The 16,852-nt window shown below is 56.2% G+C and overlaps 6 protein-coding genes across 6 annotated transcripts; 3 read left to right on the forward strand and 3 right to left on the reverse strand.

Annotated features, from left to right (window-relative positions):
- Nucleotides 1-971: 971 nt before the first annotated feature.
- Nucleotides 972-3,143, forward strand: LMH87_002421 (uncharacterized protein; the record flags this gene model as incomplete). The annotated part of the gene is made up of 5 exons (XM_056193874.1): nucleotides 972-1,157; nucleotides 1,212-1,298; nucleotides 1,359-1,663; nucleotides 1,712-1,920; nucleotides 1,969-3,143. 5 exons carry the CDS (start codon nucleotides 972-974, stop codon nucleotides 3,141-3,143), a joined length of 1,962 nt encoding a protein of 653 aa, XP_056050868.1.
- Nucleotides 3,144-3,383: 240 nt separating this feature from the next.
- On the reverse strand, nucleotides 3,384-4,810 carry LMH87_002422 (uncharacterized protein; the record flags this gene model as incomplete). Its single annotated transcript, XM_056193875.1, has 2 exons — nucleotides 3,384-4,299; nucleotides 4,350-4,810. 2 exons carry the CDS (start codon nucleotides 4,808-4,810, stop codon nucleotides 3,384-3,386), a joined length of 1,377 nt encoding a protein of 458 aa, XP_056050869.1.
- Nucleotides 4,811-6,803: 1,993 nt separating this feature from the next.
- Nucleotides 6,804-9,062, forward strand: LMH87_002423 (uncharacterized protein; the record flags this gene model as incomplete). The annotated part of the gene is made up of 9 exons (XM_056193877.1): nucleotides 6,804-6,812; nucleotides 6,921-6,957; nucleotides 7,017-7,038; nucleotides 7,104-7,152; nucleotides 7,206-7,290; nucleotides 7,340-7,955; nucleotides 8,004-8,497; nucleotides 8,558-8,952; nucleotides 9,006-9,062. 9 exons carry the CDS (start codon nucleotides 6,804-6,806, stop codon nucleotides 9,060-9,062), a joined length of 1,764 nt encoding a protein of 587 aa, XP_056050870.1.
- Nucleotides 9,063-9,579: 517 nt separating this feature from the next.
- On the reverse strand, nucleotides 9,580-10,522 carry LMH87_002424 (uncharacterized protein; the record flags this gene model as incomplete). Its single annotated transcript, XM_056193878.1, has 2 exons — nucleotides 9,580-10,020; nucleotides 10,097-10,522. 2 exons carry the CDS (start codon nucleotides 10,520-10,522, stop codon nucleotides 9,580-9,582), a joined length of 867 nt encoding a protein of 288 aa, XP_056050871.1.
- Nucleotides 10,523-12,612: 2,090 nt separating this feature from the next.
- LMH87_002425 (uncharacterized protein) lies at nucleotides 12,613-13,473 on the forward strand (the record flags this gene model as incomplete). Its single annotated transcript, XM_056193879.1, has 1 exon — nucleotides 12,613-13,473. The coding sequence occupies one exon, from the start codon at nucleotides 12,613-12,615 to the stop codon at nucleotides 13,471-13,473; it is 861 nt and encodes a 286-aa protein (XP_056050872.1).
- A 265-nt stretch (nucleotides 13,474-13,738) lies between these two features.
- Nucleotides 13,739-15,127, reverse strand: LMH87_002426 (uncharacterized protein; the record flags this gene model as incomplete). Its single annotated transcript, XM_056193880.1, has 2 exons — nucleotides 13,739-14,893; nucleotides 15,104-15,127. The coding sequence occupies 2 exons, from the start codon at nucleotides 15,125-15,127 to the stop codon at nucleotides 13,739-13,741; spliced, it is 1,179 nt and encodes a 392-aa protein (XP_056050873.1).
- Nucleotides 15,128-16,852: the final 1,725 nt, after the last annotated feature.

Below are 16,852 nucleotides of genomic sequence, written 5' to 3' on the forward strand. Positions count from 1 at the left end.
GTTCCATGCAATGCAGCAGAATCCCACTGAGCTGAGGTCCGTCGCCGCGCTAAAACCGGACGCCCGTACGAGCCCACCAACAGACTAGTGCGGTGGACAGCGTGTTAGCGGAGCGCCTGCGCATCGCACAGATCGTTCTCCTCTGTATGTTTCCTCGTCTTCCCTCGTAAGGCTGTCTGATTATTTCTTCTGTCTATCCCGCCGGGGGCTACAGTTCGTCCAGTGTAGTGGAAACTGCAACATGATAGGCCCGAAGGCGTGGCGTCTGCTAGACATTGTCGCTTGCCTGATTGTGCCACCGATCTGCGGGCCAAGATCATATTATGCACTCTAAATCCGACTATATCTCGAGCTCGGCACTATTGAACGTGCCAGTGCCCGGGAGGGACAGTGTAGCACGAGGTGAATACTCTCGAATGCTTGGTTGATCACGTATTTCTCTAGTCGTGGCCCGTTAGTCACAGTGGGCGTGGCAGAGGGCACGGGTGCTCGTGTTGCCTAGGATTTGCTGATGTATGAGGTCGGCCACGGGGCCGAGCCCCCGCTCAGAGAGATGCTGGAGCTCGTAAAGGGAGATAAAGATGAAAGATGCAGGGGCTTGATCATGGTATTTGGAAAGAGGATGGCACGGTATAAGGTTAGGCTGTCAGTGGGTGCCGGTGGGTGGTAGCGGCCCGTGGGTGCGTCCGGGCCACACCACCATGTCTCTACCGTCTACTCCAGCTTCCTTTTCCGTGCCGTTTCCCGTTTCTTTTCAGCTAGCTAGCCGTGCAGATTGCATGGATTTGATTCTGAAGCTCCGCATGTGGAGGAGCAGACTAGTGGGCGGTCGCTGCCATGGTGACTTCGTTATAAGTATGTCGCGTGCGCCTCGCACTTCTTATTTGTTGAAGGGCAGCAGGTCACTTCATCCTTTCAGCTTATTTGTCAGAGAGAATTAGATCGGCAAAGTCCATCCTCTGCGAGACAATATGCGTGTTACTAATCTTGTCCCGCTGCTTGCCGCAGCTGCGCCGGTCGCCAGGGCAGCCCAGGGTGACAGCCAGCCAGTAGCCCGTGCTGAGCTCATGTCTTTGGAGCACTCACTTCATCAGCGAGGTCTCGTCGATGATATCTGGAACAAGATCAAAGGAGCGGCAACTTGTGGCGGCTGCGAGGTGAGATGCGTTCTTGCTCTTACACCATGAGAGCCTAGACTGACAGTGTGACAGAGCATCCTAGTGCTGCTGAAGGGTATCGCCTTCTTTGGTGATGGTGCTTTTGTGGGCGCAGCAAAGACTCTTTGCAAACTTGGCAAGGTACGCCTTCACCAAGAACAAGGCACTTGCGACCTGCGAATCCCGACTGACAATACGTAGATCCAGGACCCCGACGTATGTGACGGCCTGCTGGATCGCGAAGGTCCGACGGTTGCGAGAGTGATCAACGAACTCTCCATGTACGGGCGGACCCAAAAGTTGTTCTGCGGAGCAATTCTTGGGCTCTGTGATATCCCCGCGGTGCAGCCTTTGGACCTCAAGTTCCCAAGCGAGAAGCCGAACCGCGGTCGCCCTACGCCGAGCGGGAATAAGCCACTCAAGGTTGTGCACTTTTCTGATATCCATGTCGACCATCATTACACGGTGGGCTCCAACACTGCGTGCAACAAGCCTATTTGCTGTCGGTGAGTTACGCACGGCCCATAGCCATCTTTCCTGGCTAACCTTGTCAGCGCGTACACTAAGGACGATGCTCCTGGCACGACCAAGAACCCCGCTGGTCCCTTTGGTGACCACAAGTGCGATACTCCGGTAAACCTTGAACAGAGCATGTACAAGGCTATCAAGGAAGCTGTACCAGATGTTGCATTTGCTCTCTTCACCGGAGATATTGTCGACCACACTATCTGGAACACCACCAAGGAGTCCAACATTCACGACAGCAAGTCACAAATCACGCATTGACTGGCCCATAGCTAACAAGTTTTAGTCAGCGATGCCATGACTATCATGGACAGCCACCTGAACACCGTGTACGGCACCGTCGGCAACCACGAGATGAGCCCCGTCAACCTCATCCCATCCAACAAGTACGCCGAGAAGAGCAACAGCGCCCAGTGGGTGTACGATCTGCTCGCCGGCTACTGGGTCAAGTGGACGGGCAAGGAGACAAAAAGCGACATCACCTCGATCGGCGCCTACTCAGCCAAGTACCCCCAAGGCAAGCTGCGCGTCATCTCGCTCAACACCAATCTGTATTACCGCCACAACTTTGAAATGTACCACGACGACATGGAAAAGGACCCCAACGGGCAGTTTGCGTGGCTCGTGCAGCAGCTCGATGCCGCTGAAAAGGCCGGCGACCGCGCTTACATCATGGGCCACATGCCCATGGGCGACATGGACGCGCTGCACGACGGCTCGCACACCTTTGACCAGATTGTCAACCGCTACACCGACACAATCGCAGCCATGTTCTTTGGCCACACGCACGTCGACCACTTTGAGCTTCACTACGCCGACTACAACAACCGTAGCTACCAGAACGCGCGCGCCATGTCCTACATTGCCCCGTCCCTGACACCGACCTCCGGCATGCCGTCGTTCCGCGTCTACGACGTCGACCCGGAGACCTTTGCCGTGCTCGACTCGGTCCAGTACGCCGCCGACATGGCCAACCCGGCCTTTCAGACCACCGGCCCCGTCTGGACGCAGTACTACTCGGCCAAGGCGACGTACGGCGCGCTGCTCAGCCCGCCCCTGACGGCTGCCAGCGCCGAGCTCACGCCGGCGTTTTGGCACAACGTCACCGTTGCCCTGGAGGGCGACGAGGCCGAGTTTGACAAGTACCTGGCCCGCAAGAGCCGCGGCTGGAACCCGCAGGCGTGCACCGGCGACTGCTACAAGAATGAGATTTGCGCGCTGCGCGGCGGCCGCGCCGAGAACAACTGCTACAAGGCCACGCCCGGTCTGAGCCTCACCAAGCGCGACCAGGTCGGCAACAATGCCCACGACGACTGCGGCGAGTCGACCAGCGCCATGGTGCTCGGCGGCCTGGTCACCAACAAGGAGGTGCTGGAGAAGCTGCAGGAGATATTCGACGAGATGGGCGAGAAGGCGGGCGCCAAGTCCTTTGACCCCGAGAAGGGATGGCTGTATGAGTGAAGATGTTATTTGAAAGTCTGAAGGTTCGATGCGAAGCGTGGCGTTGGCGAGAGCTTGATTTGGTGGCGTAGAAAATAGTTGACACCGTATAAATTAGTCAGATGTACATACGAGATGGACCACGAACAAATATTTTCATAGGCCGATATCTTCCTGAAGACTCAAATCGGAAGGCTTCTATTCTTTTTGAAATGTCCAAAATTGCTATCGAAACCCAAGACGCCAATATGCCGTAGAAGTTTACGTGCGGTAGTCACCATTGATTGTGACGTAGTCGTGACTGAAATCGCAAGTCCAATGTGTCGTGCTCTTGTCTCCTGTACCCAGTCTGACCAGAATCTCCAAGTCTTCCATTTCCAGAATCTCACTGGCGCGGGCCTCGTCCACCTGCTCCGGCTCGCCATTCACCAGCAGCTTCAGTTCCGCAGAGCCGTCCGTCGGGATGAAGGACACATTCGTCTTCTCCGGGCTGATGTCCTCGGCTTCCGTGGGCGCATGCGTCGGCGGTGTGATGAGCGCGTAGCCAGCAGCGCAGAGAATGCGGCCCCAGTTGGCGTCTTTTCCGTAGAGGGCCGTCTTGACGAGGGGCGAGAGGGCAATGGAGCGCGCGACCTGGCGGGCGCCGTCTTCGGTAGCGGCATCCACGACGCGGATCGTCACAAACTTTGTGGCGCCCTCGCCGTCGCGGACAATGTACTTGGCGAGGTCGGCGGAAAAGTCGGTCAGCACGTTGCGGAAAGCGTCGTAGTCGCGAGACTGCTCCGAGGCGACCTCGGTGCCGCCCGCCGCGCCATTGGCCAGCAGGGCGACGGTGTCGTTGGTCGACGTGTCACCGTCGACGGTGATGGAGTTGAAGGAGCGGTCGACGGCGTGGCGCAGCAGAGGAGTCATGATCGCCGGCGCGACGGGGGCGTCGGTGGCGAGGATAGTGAGCAGCGTGGCCATGTTGGGAGCCAGCATACCGGCGCCCTTGGTCATGCCGGCAATGCGGTACTCGACACCAGGTGAAGAGGGAAGCTCAAAGGTACGGGACATGAGCTTGGGAAAGGTATCTGTTGTGCATATGGCCTTGGCGCAGCTGAGCCAGTGCTTGTGCGAATCGCCGGCCTGGTGACAGGCGACGGGGATGTGGTCTACAATCTTCTGGATAGGAAGTCTACTCGTATTAGCCATTGCGAGACCGCTCTGATCAATGGTAACGCATACCTCTGTCCAATCACACCAGTACTCATGACAATCGTCGAGTCCTCTGCTCCGACACGCTGATCCGTCGTCTGGGCCATATTGGCCGCATCCTCAAGTCCTCCGATACCGGTGACGGCATTGGCGTTGCCCGAGTTGACAATGATGCTGCGCAGGCCGGCATTGGCCTTGCTCTGGAGTAGCTTGCGGCTGAAGCTGACGGGCGCGGCCTGGAACTTGTTCTTGGTGAAGACAGCGGCGGCGGCACATGGCCGGTCGGAGGTTACGAGGGCCAGGTCGGGCTTGCTCGTGTTGCCCGGCTTGACGCCGACAAAGACGCCGGATGCCTGGAAGCCCTTGGGATAGGTGCCGGAGGAAGGTACATACTTGGCCTTGGCAGGCGGGATGGCACCGCTCAGGCTCGAGTATGCGCGCGTGAATCGCATGGTCGGTGACAATTGGCTCATGGTGGTGAAAAGACGCATGTTGTGTCAGCGTCTAGATGGCAAACGGCGGAGCTCCCTCTCGATGTGAGTGGGCTCCGGCTCGGCAGCTGGCAAGCAGATCTGCGGGCCTTTTTTGTTCAATCCAAGCGGTGACGGACCACTGACAGACCATGACAGCACTGTAACTTTGGCGGCGCTAGGCAGCACAGCGCTAGCTCTCCGCCCGTCCAGGCACCTGCAGCGTCTGGAGGCTCTCATGACGCGCTTTGCCTCTTTGGGATTACTCACTCGAAAAGGAATTTCTCGCAGGCGGCCTGGTCCGTGCTCTGGGCCTCAGGCAGCCGGCTCTCCGTTTGCTGGGGACGTCTATAAAAGCACGCGGCGCCCACTCTCCTTTCAGTCTTCTTTTTTTCCTTTCTTCTTCATCCCAGTGCACGGGCGTTTTCCTTCTCCGTGAAGCGATAAGCTGAGAGAGGAATTTTGCTAGTTGAAAACTATAACAGACCACTCTTTTCTGGATTTATCCGGGAAAGGAATTTTTGTAACCCTACTGTTTGTCACAGACAAAGTCTTTTCTATTTCTTTCATTGCGGCCGATCCCTGGTTGGAACGACGTGAAGAAGGAGCAAAATGGAAATGCCAAGTGAACGAAGAACGTCGATCGAGGCCATACGAACGTGTCGGAGAACTCTTAATCAAATGTCTTGTCGCCCTGTTGATGTCGCGTGCTCGACCTGGAAAAGCTCTGAGGCAGGAAATTTTTGAAGCATCACAAGCAGCTGCTCGAAACGCTCTCCGCGCCATCCACGACGAGAAGCATCACATCAGAAGCTTGGAATTTAATGTGTAGTGTCATTTATCCGGACTTTGTCGTTGTTTTTTCCTCGTCTCGTACCAGGGCGATGTTGATTTTAAATAATTTCCGGCGCTTCTTGTGAAGGTCATGATGCTGCCTGTCTCAGAACACGGACCCCAGCGCTCCATGTGACGGTGTCACAACCCATTAGCCGCGTTCTTGCCGTCGTTGACCAGCTGCGAATCAAGAATATTCCTCCGCGTTTCTTGATGCTTCGTCTTGTTAAATTACCAACCCAACTTGTCTGCGTATCGATGGCCGCTCCGCAAACAGCACGGTGCGGTCCCGTCGCCACACTTGGCCAAAAGATCGCCTGTGCTGCTATTTTGCTGCTTGGCAACCTCGTAGTTCAAGGCCATACTAACATTCACTCGGTTCACAGTAAATCAGCCGCAAGTCAACAATATGCCGCCTGCATTGCCAGGCTGCTCAAGGTAGCAGTGGCTTTGGCCCACCTCCAGGAATGGTCCTAGCTCGAGCTGTCTTCTCCCCGACACTGCATCTACCAAGTGGCGTCATTTCCTCCAATACATGCCATTGTCTGGGATTGAGATTTTGTTTTAATAGCAGGAAGAACCAGACATTCGATTCTGAAGAGCTCCAAAATCCTTCCCCCTTTTGACAGCCGTTTCGACCATTTTCTATCGATTCGCTGGGCACCACCTCCAGTGGCCTTGGTGTTGAGCTCCATCCCGCTCACCTTATATGCAAGTTGGACTCAGGCCGCGGCTTAGGGCTCGCTCATCGCTCTTGGATCTGGTACGGGCCCGAAACGAAGCCGACAACAAATCCAAAGAAGCTTTGCCCTCGCCGCTGTCGAGTCCTGCGCGGTCACCGTTGCTGTCGCTGTCGTCGTCTGGCCTCTTTTTAGGCGGCCCACCGCTAGCCACAGGCGCTGCATCCACTGAAGGCACCGCTGCGGTCGCTGAAAGCACCAAGCCCACGGGAGCTTCACCCGCTGCAACCGCTACATCATCGGCCCCACCTCAACGCCCCAGGCTAGCTTCTGCGGCAGCTCTCGACGTTCCTCTGCCAAACTCTCCCCCATCATCACCACATCCTCCTCCAACGCCGCCCGCACCATCGTCCCGGGTATCTCCTCCTCCCTCCTCCGCTGCTTCCCCCGACTCCGCCGCAAAAGAGCCCGACGCCGCCCACGTCTCGGCATCATCCAAGATGGCTCCGGTACGACCTCCTCCCCAGCCTCGGGCGAGCGACTTGTCCAAGATGCCGTCACAACATCGATCTGCCCGCCCCACAGCGACACAGAAACTAATCAGTCTGTCATTTTAGAAAGCGAACAACGCCGGCAAGGATGCCGAGCGTCATGGTACGTCTCTTCTTGGCGCTACTGCTCGCTGAACGCTGTCAAAACTAACTGGTGGCTAGGCAAGATTTACTCCATCTCTGGGTTCGTCATCCCGCTCGAAAGCGCACGCCGTGCCCAGCTCAACGCCCGCTAACTCGCCCTCGCAGTCCCGTCATTGTCGCTGAAGACATGCTCGGTGTTGCCATGTACGAATTGGTGAGTCCATACAGCTCCGACCGTTGCAGAGCTACCCCACTAACGGTTTGCAGGTCAATGTTGGCCACGATAACCTCGCTGGCGAAGTCATTCGAATCAACGGCGACCAGGCAACCATCCAAGTGTACGAGGAAACTGGTATGGATCTTGATTCCAGAGTAGTAGAAGCAAAGGCTAACAAGTGTAGCCGGTGTCACTGTCGGCGACCCCGTCTTTCGCACCGGCAAGCCGCTGTCCGTCGAGCTCGGTCCCGGTCTGCTGAACGGTATTTACGATGGTATCCAACGTCCTCTGGCTGGCATCGCCGAGGCCTCTGGAGGTATCTACATTCCTCGTGGCATCTCTGTCCCCGCTCTCGACCGCAAGAAGAAGTGGGAGTTCACCCCCACCAAGAAGGTTGGCGACCACATTACCGGAGGTGATGTTTGGGGTACCGTCTTTGAAAACTCCTTCGTCCGTGTCCACAGCATCCTCCTCCCACCCCGCGCGCGTGGTACTATTACCAAGATTGCCTCCAAGGGCGAGTACACTGTGGCCGAAAACATCCTCGAGGTCGAGTTTGACGGCAAAAAGACCGAATACCCAATGATGCAGACATGGCCTGTCCGTGTCCCCAGACCTTCTACCGAGAAGCTTGTTGCTGAGGAGCCCTTCATTGTCGGCCAGCGTGTCCTAGACGCCCTTTTCCCTGGTGTTTTGGGTGGTACCATTGCTATTCCTGGTGCCTTCGGTTGTGGCAAGACGGTCATTTCTCAGTCCGTCTCCAAGTTTTCCAACTCTGATGTGATTGTCTATGTTGGATGGTACGTTTCCTACTATCCCAAAATGATTCAATATGCTAATGATTGCAGTGGTGAACGAGGCAACGAAATGGCTGAAGTCTTGAAGGATTTCCCCGAGCTCACAATCGACGTCGACGGCCGCAAAGAGCCCATTATGAAGCGCACAACCCTCATTGCCAACACATCCAACATGCCTGTGGCTGCTCGTGAAGCCTCCATCTACACTGGAATTACCGTTGCCGAATATTTCCGTGACCAGGGTCTCGATGTGGCCATGATGGCTGATTCCTCGTCACGATGGGCTGAGGCTCTACGCGAATTGTCTGGTCGTCTCGGAGAAATGCCTGCTGATCAGGGTTTCCCTGCCTACCTTGGTGCCAAGCTTGCCTCTTTCTACGAGCGTGCTGGTCGCGTCCAGGCTCTCGGCTCTCCTGACCGCAAGGGCAGTGTCAGCATTGTCGGTGCCGTGTCCCCCGCCGGCGGTGATTTCTCTGACCCTGTCTGTACTTCTACGCTGGGTATTGTTCAGGTCTTCTGGGGTCTGGACAAGAAGCTTGCCCAGCGTAAGCACTTCCCCTCCATCAACACCAGTCTTTCCTACAGCAAGTATACCGGTATCCTAGACAAATACTACGAAAAGGATTTCCCCGACTTCCCAAGACTGCGTAACCGCATCAAGCAGCTCTTGACCGACTCTGATGAACTGGAGCAAGTTGTGCAGCTGGTCGGAAAGAGCGCTCTGTCCGACCCTGACAAGATTACGCTGGATATTGCCGGTCTCGTCAAGGAAGACTTTTTACAGCAAAACGGTTACTCCGATTACGATCAGTTCTGCCCTATCTGGAAGACGGAATGGATGATGAAGCTGATGGTTGGATTCCACGATGAGGCTCAGAAGGTTATTGCTCAAGGCCAAAGCTGGGGCAAGGTGCGGGAGGCGACGAGTGAACTTCAGTCACAGCTGCGTCAGCTCAAGTTTGAGCAGCCCAGCGAGGGACAGGAGGCTGTTAGCAAGAAGGTGAGCTTCTTTCCATGAATCTTTTAAAACTGCAACATGCTAACGATGAACAGTACGAGGCTATTCACCAGTCGATGACGGAGAAGTTTGCGTCGGTTATGGATGAGTAAGAGTTGTAGACCTATAGTCCTTTAGAATTTGTCTTGTCGGTATATGCGACCGACTAGTATTTCTGGCGTGCTTGCGCATGTAGTCAATAAACGTTTCAATTTAGTTACGACGAATTTATGCACAGGCTGCAATTGTAGATGATGTGATTGTCGGCAGTGAAACCAGGGGCTGCAGACAACTTCGTTGCTCGCGTCGCATGTACTTTGTTCGCAACCACGAGCCATGAAGCAAGTGCCCAAAGCTAATGCGGGCTCAAGGTCGATTCAAAGTGGCTCACTTGAAGCAACTCAGTTGGCGCGGAGCTCATTACGCTGGTTGTGGAACACGCAGTCAAAGCAAAAACGTCCATGAGTATATCCATTGTATTCAATTTGACATGACTTTTAAGTATGTACCATGTATATATGTGTGGGTGCTGCCACTCGCTTCGAGGACAGCTATTTACAAAAAGGGTACGTAACAATCACTCCGATACCCAGTCATCAACTCATACCGTCATCTCGCTCACCATCTCTCCTAGTGAGAGGTGCTGTGGACGTAGACGTTGTTGCCGGAGATGGAGCCGGCGCAGAGCTCACGGCCGTTCTGGGCAATGTTGACATTGTTGCTTCCAGGGCCGGCCGACTGGCCGCCCGTGGTCGACGCCTCGCAGTCGGTGAAGTAGGTGTCGGGGAAGTCGGCAAAGGGCTCGAGGTTACCCGAGGGCAGGCCCGTGAGGTCCTCGAGGATCCACTCGGCCGAGGTGCCGCAGAGGTCGGCGCCGCCGTTGGAAAAGTAAAAGTGCATCGACTGGCCGGTGCTGACGTTGTTGATGGTGACGTTGCCGGAGCGCGAGCCGTCGGCGGTGACGAGGCCGGACATTTGGTCGCCCGTGTTGACGTTCATGTTGAAGGTGCGGAGGGGGGCGGGGACGAACTCGAACCACGCGTAGTTCTCCTGGTAGCCGTTGGAGTCAATCTGACGAGGGATAATGTGTTAGTCTTGCTCTTGCATATAGAGGTCAGGTGTGCACGGGGGAAAGGAAGTAACAAACCTGAGAGCCGGAACCGCCCTGGATGAGACCGCCCGACTGGCAGCCATCGCCGTCGATGCCGATCCACTGCACGAGGGACGGCTGGTTGTTGGCGCTCTGGCCGGAGCGGAGCGAGATCTCCGGCACGGTCCAGCCGCCAGAGACCTCGTTCCAGACACCGCCGGGGGGGTTGAGGTTGGCGGCGCCGCACCAGTTGCTGAAGGTCTGGGTGCGCTTCTCCTTGTCGCCGGCGGCGCGGGCCTTGCGGCGCTGCTCGCGCTGGGCGACGCGCGAGGTGGCGTCGATGGTCGGGCCGAACTCGACGGGCAGCTCGGAGCCGTCGGCGTCGAGGTGGGTGACGGTGTATGTCACGCCGTTGACCGTCTCGGTGAAGGCGGCCTGCACGGCGGCGACGGAGAGGAGCGCAATGGCGGCGACGGCCTTCATGGTGACTGGTGGTTTATGGAACGAGGAATGAAGAGACAAAGATGAGAGGGTTGGAGATGATGTCGAATAAGAAGGGGTGGACAAGATGCGGATGAGACGGGCTTATATACACGGGTAAAGGCAGAGGGAGAGAATTAGGAGCCGCGGGAACTGACAAAGGTTACTGACACAAAGCTTTGAGAGAGCTTCATTCTTTTTACGTATCAGTTATCAGACGACTTCACGCAACGACTTGCTAATCTAATCTGACGAGGGGCTCGCGCTAGACACAAAGTAAGATGTAAATAGCCGTTGCTGTCTCCAGGACAGCTTCCCCAAACATGCAAGCGCCCCGGCACGTCGGCTCAACAGCTTGTGGGTGGTAGTTCCGTCAACTGCGGCATGAAGCAAGATGTAACAATGGCATAGATGAGCCTCGGCATTCTGCCGCATCAGAAATAGCCCGTTTAGTCAAAGACAAAGAGGAGTGTATTCGTGGTAATAAGCTAGCTCGTGGCCGTCGCGGAGAGTCGAACGACGATCCTCAAGGTCCACCTTCCTATCATGGCGTCGCGGCAGGTGTCGATGCGACACTGGCGTGGGCAGACCAATAAACTAGGGCTGCACGATTACTGCCGTACGCGAATATATGATTACCGTGGGGGGGCGAGGAGCGGTACCGGCGGCCGCCTGGTGGTGAGCTGATAACGAGTTCGCTTATAAGTCGATGGGGGGGTCTGGCTAACTAGAGAGGTGTTGATATGGGAAGGCGAGACTTGTGTGTGCGTTGAGAAGCGGGTTTCTATTCGATATTACTGAAACTGCGAATTGCGCACGGCAACCAAAGATTGTGGCACTAAATCAGTCCGGCTTATGCGGGGGAGAAAGCAGCCATCGAACCAGCACCCGTTCTGTCGGTCTTGGTGATGTGTACCAACAGCCCCCGTCCTCTGGCTGATCCAACCCATAACTGGGTGACAATCCCGTGGTATCAAGATCGCAGTTTCCGTAAAACTGTCTTGAGTTTTGATAGAACTACATATCCCCTTGGCATTGTACTCCCCGCACACTGATAGTCAGGTCAGCCGGAGATACCAACATGTCATGAAACCCAGTTGGTGCTCTTAGCGTTGCTAGCACCAATCGGGCAGGTCGGCCGGCTTCGACGGCAACCAAGCGCCTTGCTCTTCTTGGCAGGACACCTACACCGTGTAGCACGATGATTCCGAGTGTCGCATGTCTGCCTAATGATGTTGCCGTTTTTTGCGTCTTACTTTATAACTTCATGTAGGATATATTAGTCGTTGGCTCAAGAGAACAGCGGACGCCACGGAAAATAGTAACGTGGCTGCGCTAACCCAAGGATGCGATGCGACGCTGTCAGTGATAAATCTTGCTACCCCGGGTTTTTGTATATTGCATTTGCATGGACGGCTTCCTTTGTTAGGCTGCGCCCCTTGGACCGCGAAGTCGCACATCAACCTATTACAACGTAGCATATCAATAACGAGGGGAGGGAAAGCCCAACATAGCAACAAACGTGAGAAGGTGAATTGCTGTCCGCCAGCGGGATCATCAACGTGACTCTTATAGTTCCAGGCCTTCTCTTCTTGGTCATCTCCCGGTTTGGCAGCTCCTCTGTGTCTTGACACGGCAGCCTTTGCGATATTTATTTCCGCCCATATACAAATACTCAAATGGCCCATCTTATATTTCGACCGATCAATTCAAATCAAAAGGTTTTGCGGAAGAATTCTTCTCTACTAATCCGCTTTCTTCGAGACTAGAGATAGCCCTTTAGACTCTCATGGAATGCCAATGCCGGGTCGCAAAGTGCAGCTATTCGTCTTCCTAGTCCCAAAATATAAACTAAAAACATGAGAAATTTCACATTTTTAGTACTTATATTACAAGTCTTGTCTAGTTTTAATACATAGATTTACTATATTTTGCTTGACTTTTCTCTCGTAAACGTACAATTACCACCTATTCAGTTGAAATTTACCAAACCCCATAAAAACCTCACCACTAATTTTCTATCCTCACTTGAAGAAACCCGAAACTCATAACCCCGAACAAAAACACATGTAACGCAAAGTCTCGCGGGCACCATGTCGGATGAGCTCCGCGACGAGGTCGAGGCCATCAACTCCATCTACGGCGACGGCAGCCTCGTGCCCCCCGCCGCCGCCAACGACGGCGTCTACATCCTGCAGCTCCCCGGCGACGCCGCCTCGTCGCTGCAGCTGCAGTTCCCGGCCCGCTACCCGGAGGCCGGCGGCCCGCCGTCGGTGCTCGGCGTGCAGCACAGCTCCCACGGGATCCGGGGCGCCGGCGCGCGCGACCTGCGGCTGTTCCGGGCCGCGCTGGCCGAGGTCCACCAGCCCGGCGCCGTGTGTCTGTTTGACGCGGTCGAGGAGTTTTCGCGGCGCCTGGACGAGGAGCTCGAAGCGTCCGCCGCCGCCGCCGAGGACAGCGACGACGACAAAGATGACAGAGAGGGTATGAATGCGTCGACGCGGCAGCAAGACGAGTTCGCCGCCGTCGACCTCGCGAGCCTGCCGCCGCCGCCGTGGACTCTGTCGGAGCAAGTCGTCGACGCCAAGTCGGCGTTTGTCGCGCACGTGGCGCGCGTCGACTCGCCGGCGCAGGCGCGGCTGTACGTCGCGCAGCTGCTCGCGAGCGACAAGCGCATCCGGAGCGCGACGCACAACATCACCGCGTGGCGCATCCGCGGCGAGGGCGCCGCGAGCTACCAGGACTGCGACGACGACGGGGAGGACGCGGCGGGCGGGCGCCTGCTGCACCTGATGCAGCTGATGGAGCTGTGGGACGCCATGGTCGTGGTGACGAGGTGGTATGGCGGGGTGAAGCTGGGCCCGCGGAGGTTCGCGGTGATTAATGCCGTGGCGAGGGACGGGTTTGTGAGGGCGGGAATGGTGCCGGAGAGCAGCAAGGGCAAGAAGAAGTGATTGGCTGTCGTCGAGTAGTCGGAGTAATAATGTGAGAATGGCCGTGGGTTAGACAGGTTGGCTAGATGTGGGAAACGAAACTTGGAGACGGGGTTCTTGTACATAGAATGGTCCTGTATATAAAGAGGAGAATGGTTTCATATTGGACAAGGAGAATACACCAAAAATGCAGAGAGAATACTATATGGTATCGTACATGCCCGCTAAACGCCAATTTTCGATGCCAAGTTACAAGTTTTTGAGAGAAACAGAAGAAAAAAGAACGTCATGAGACGAGCTCGGCCATTTCCATGCAGTTATCCAGAATCGACAGCGCGCGCTCCGCTTGCTCCTGGGGCAGCACGACAGCACTGGCCCTCGCCGTCGACAGGTACGACATTTCCAGCATGTTGCGGACCTTCATCTCCTGCACCAGCTTGCCGGCGACGCCCGACACGATGCCCGTCACCTCGGACGGCAGGTTCTCCAGGTTCAAAAAGATGGGAACCAGCGTCGTGTTGAAGTCGCCCACCACGGAGTCGCCAAAGAGCGACAGCAGCTTCTTGTCCATGAGCACCGAGGGCGGGTCCTCCTCGGCCAGCGTCACCGACAGGAACTTGGGCTGCGAGACGAGCGCCGACACGATGCAGTTGAAGAGGCGCGGGTCGACGCCGTCGGCCCACGTCGTCGCGCGGCGGGCCTCGGGCAGCGAGCTCTTGCGGCGGTTGGGCGACGGGTAGCAGTTGTAGCCGCCTGGCAGCTGGGAGACGTCGCGGCCGCCGGCGAGGAGCAGCTCGAGGTGGGTGTCGACAAAGGGGGCGACGTTGCGCTTCTTGAGCAGCTCAAACGTCTTGCGCTGGAGCTCGGCGATGCTGGCGGGCGGGGTGTCGGGGGCGGAGAAGCGGACGTGGTGGCCGTGCTTGTACGAGGCCTGGTTGAAGAAGCGGTTGTCCTCGAGGCAGTCGAAGCCGCGGGCGGAGAGGGCGTCGATGACGCGCGGGCGCTCGTGGGTGGGCGCGAGGATAAAGTCCGAGTAGTAGGTGGTGAGGAAGAAGATGGGGATGCCGGCGAGGGCGAGCGGCGACGAGAGCTCCATGACGCGGCCGGCCGGGTCGAGGCTGGCGGCGATGACGCACAGGATCATGTAGGTGTCGGCCGAGATGTGCACCTGGGTGCGGAGGTGCGCGGGCAGGCGCTCGACGACGGGGAGGAAGACGTTGGCGGCCCATGAGGCGTGCACGACGAGGGAGACCTCGATGGGCGTGATGGAGATGTTGAGGAAGCGGTGCTGCTGGTCGGGTGTCAGGCCGTCGAGCTCGTGCTCGGGCGCGTGGTCGGAGATGTTGAGGTCCTGCGTCTGCGGGATGAGGGTGCGGATGATGGGTTGGACGAGGAAGGAGTAGAGTTCGTGGGGGAAGTAGATGAGGTTGTAGGAGCCTTTCTAAGAGGTGTCAGTATTTGTTTCTAAGAGTGGAATTGATGACAAGGAATTTCGGTAGAATTGTCTACAAATTGGTCATGCTGGTAGTGGTTCCGGTGGTTTTGGGTGTGACAGGGCTGTCGACGCCGTTGTCGGAGCGAGCCGAGAAGGGTTCGCGATGTAGTGGGGGAGCGTTTGCAGGGAAGATGAAAAGAGGTGAGATGGGCGTACCAGGAGGGAGACTTGGGCGTCCATCGCGGCGACTGCAGCAATCGCGCTGAATTGGGGAGAAGAGAATTCCCTGCCAATGTTGTTCTTGTGTGTCGAAGAGAAAGGATCCAAAAGGTTGTAGTGAAGTCGGTAATGTTGTGGCTGCCGAACGGGTTCCTTATCGCGACAGATGGACACGCACAAAAGTGGTGCTGCCGCTAACTAGTTGGCCACGCTACTCCGCAGGGTCTGACAGCGAACGGCGCAGGGAATTGGAATTATCGATCGGGTTTTGCTTTTGCTGACTCGAAGCTAGGCGCAGCCAACGAAGATGTGTGGTCGCACGAGGCTTTGCGCAAAGAAGGACGGCTGACGGTGATGTGGTTTCTTGTGTGACCAAGACACGCCTCGATGTGGCGCAGGATCAAAGACGAGATAGAGAGAGCGAGGGGGAGGAAAAGAGTAAAGCGAGTAGATTGGGAAAAAAATATAGGGAAAGACGTCGAGTCAAGGCGGTCCGAGACTGGGGCGACGGGCACGCCACTGAATTTACCAGTATTTAGTTGTTAGGCTGAAGTGGGTAACGTAAAGAGAAAGATGTCGTTGCTGGTAGTATTTTAATTGGGATGCGATAAGAAAATCGTCGAGAGGGAGCGGGAGAGAAAGGGAAGATCAAGGTGGGCACTGGTCTGTTTTTATCGTGCTTTTTCCTGCAGTCTGCATGCAAACTTGTATCTGTTGTTTCCTACTAGTTAGTAGCTGTCCAATAACCAGATGTATGCTTTGTTTCCCGAACCCGCATCCTGCATTGCATTGCATCGTCGTCCACCACCTCCCCCCCGCTGTGATGTGGCGTCTGCGCGCAGCCAGCCTAAAAGAAAAATGACGTCTTGCCAAATGCCAAATAGCGGCGCCCCTCGCAGTTGTCAGGAGAGACAAGAAAGAAGCCACCTGACGGTGTCCAAGTCCAGCATCATCCATCTTCGCGTGCACGCATGTCCATCATTGCCCCGGAACGATTGGTGCTCCTCGGTTATGCCAGCGCGCACAGACAGCAAGGCGGAGCTTATTACTGCATACTCGGCCGACCAGGGCACCTGTAGTCACGATCCGAAAAGTACATTAGTAGCGAGCATTGGAAACGGTTTGTCTGCCTCACATACCGGTCCTCGAGATACCGCCACCTCCCCCTTGCGCATCCCGTCCCTCTCTCTCTCTTCATTCTAAAACAACCCTGTCGGATGGGCAGCAATACATGCCCCCAATCTGGCTCACTAACCAACCCCGCCATCGCTTACAGTTTAGCAATCCTTGCACAGATTTGCCAGCGAATGTACCCTTATCGGACCCTTGTTTCACTCAGAGTGTGGGGTAAATAAGCCATGCAACCCCCCCTCCGTCCTGCCACGACAGACTCGACGCTGCTACCTTGTAATCTGCTAGCCCAGAGGCGTTCGCTAACGTAGTTATTGGTAGCTGCTGTACGCAGGTATATTGAGTCAAACTGGTCTTGGACCCTGATGGATTCCTCTCTTTTTCGGACTCCTACCCCAGCTCCCTGCGCGGCCTTCCTCCCGCTCCCGCACCCTGCCAACTAAGCCCAATCCGCGGCCCTCATCCGAACCCAACCAACGCGACAAGAAAATAAAATAAAAAGCCCGCCGTTACACATGTCTCACCACCATGTTCGAGGCATCGCTCGGAATCACGCCGGCTGCCGCTCCACCTGCCCTTTCGTTTGCGCCTCGTCATCCGCCATCCCAGTCTCCT

Source organism: Akanthomyces muscarius, chromosome 3, assembly GCF_028009165.1.
Source record: "Akanthomyces muscarius strain Ve6 chromosome 3, whole genome shotgun sequence".
NCBI classification, from domain to species: domain Eukaryota; kingdom Fungi; phylum Ascomycota; class Sordariomycetes; order Hypocreales; family Cordycipitaceae; genus Akanthomyces; species Akanthomyces muscarius.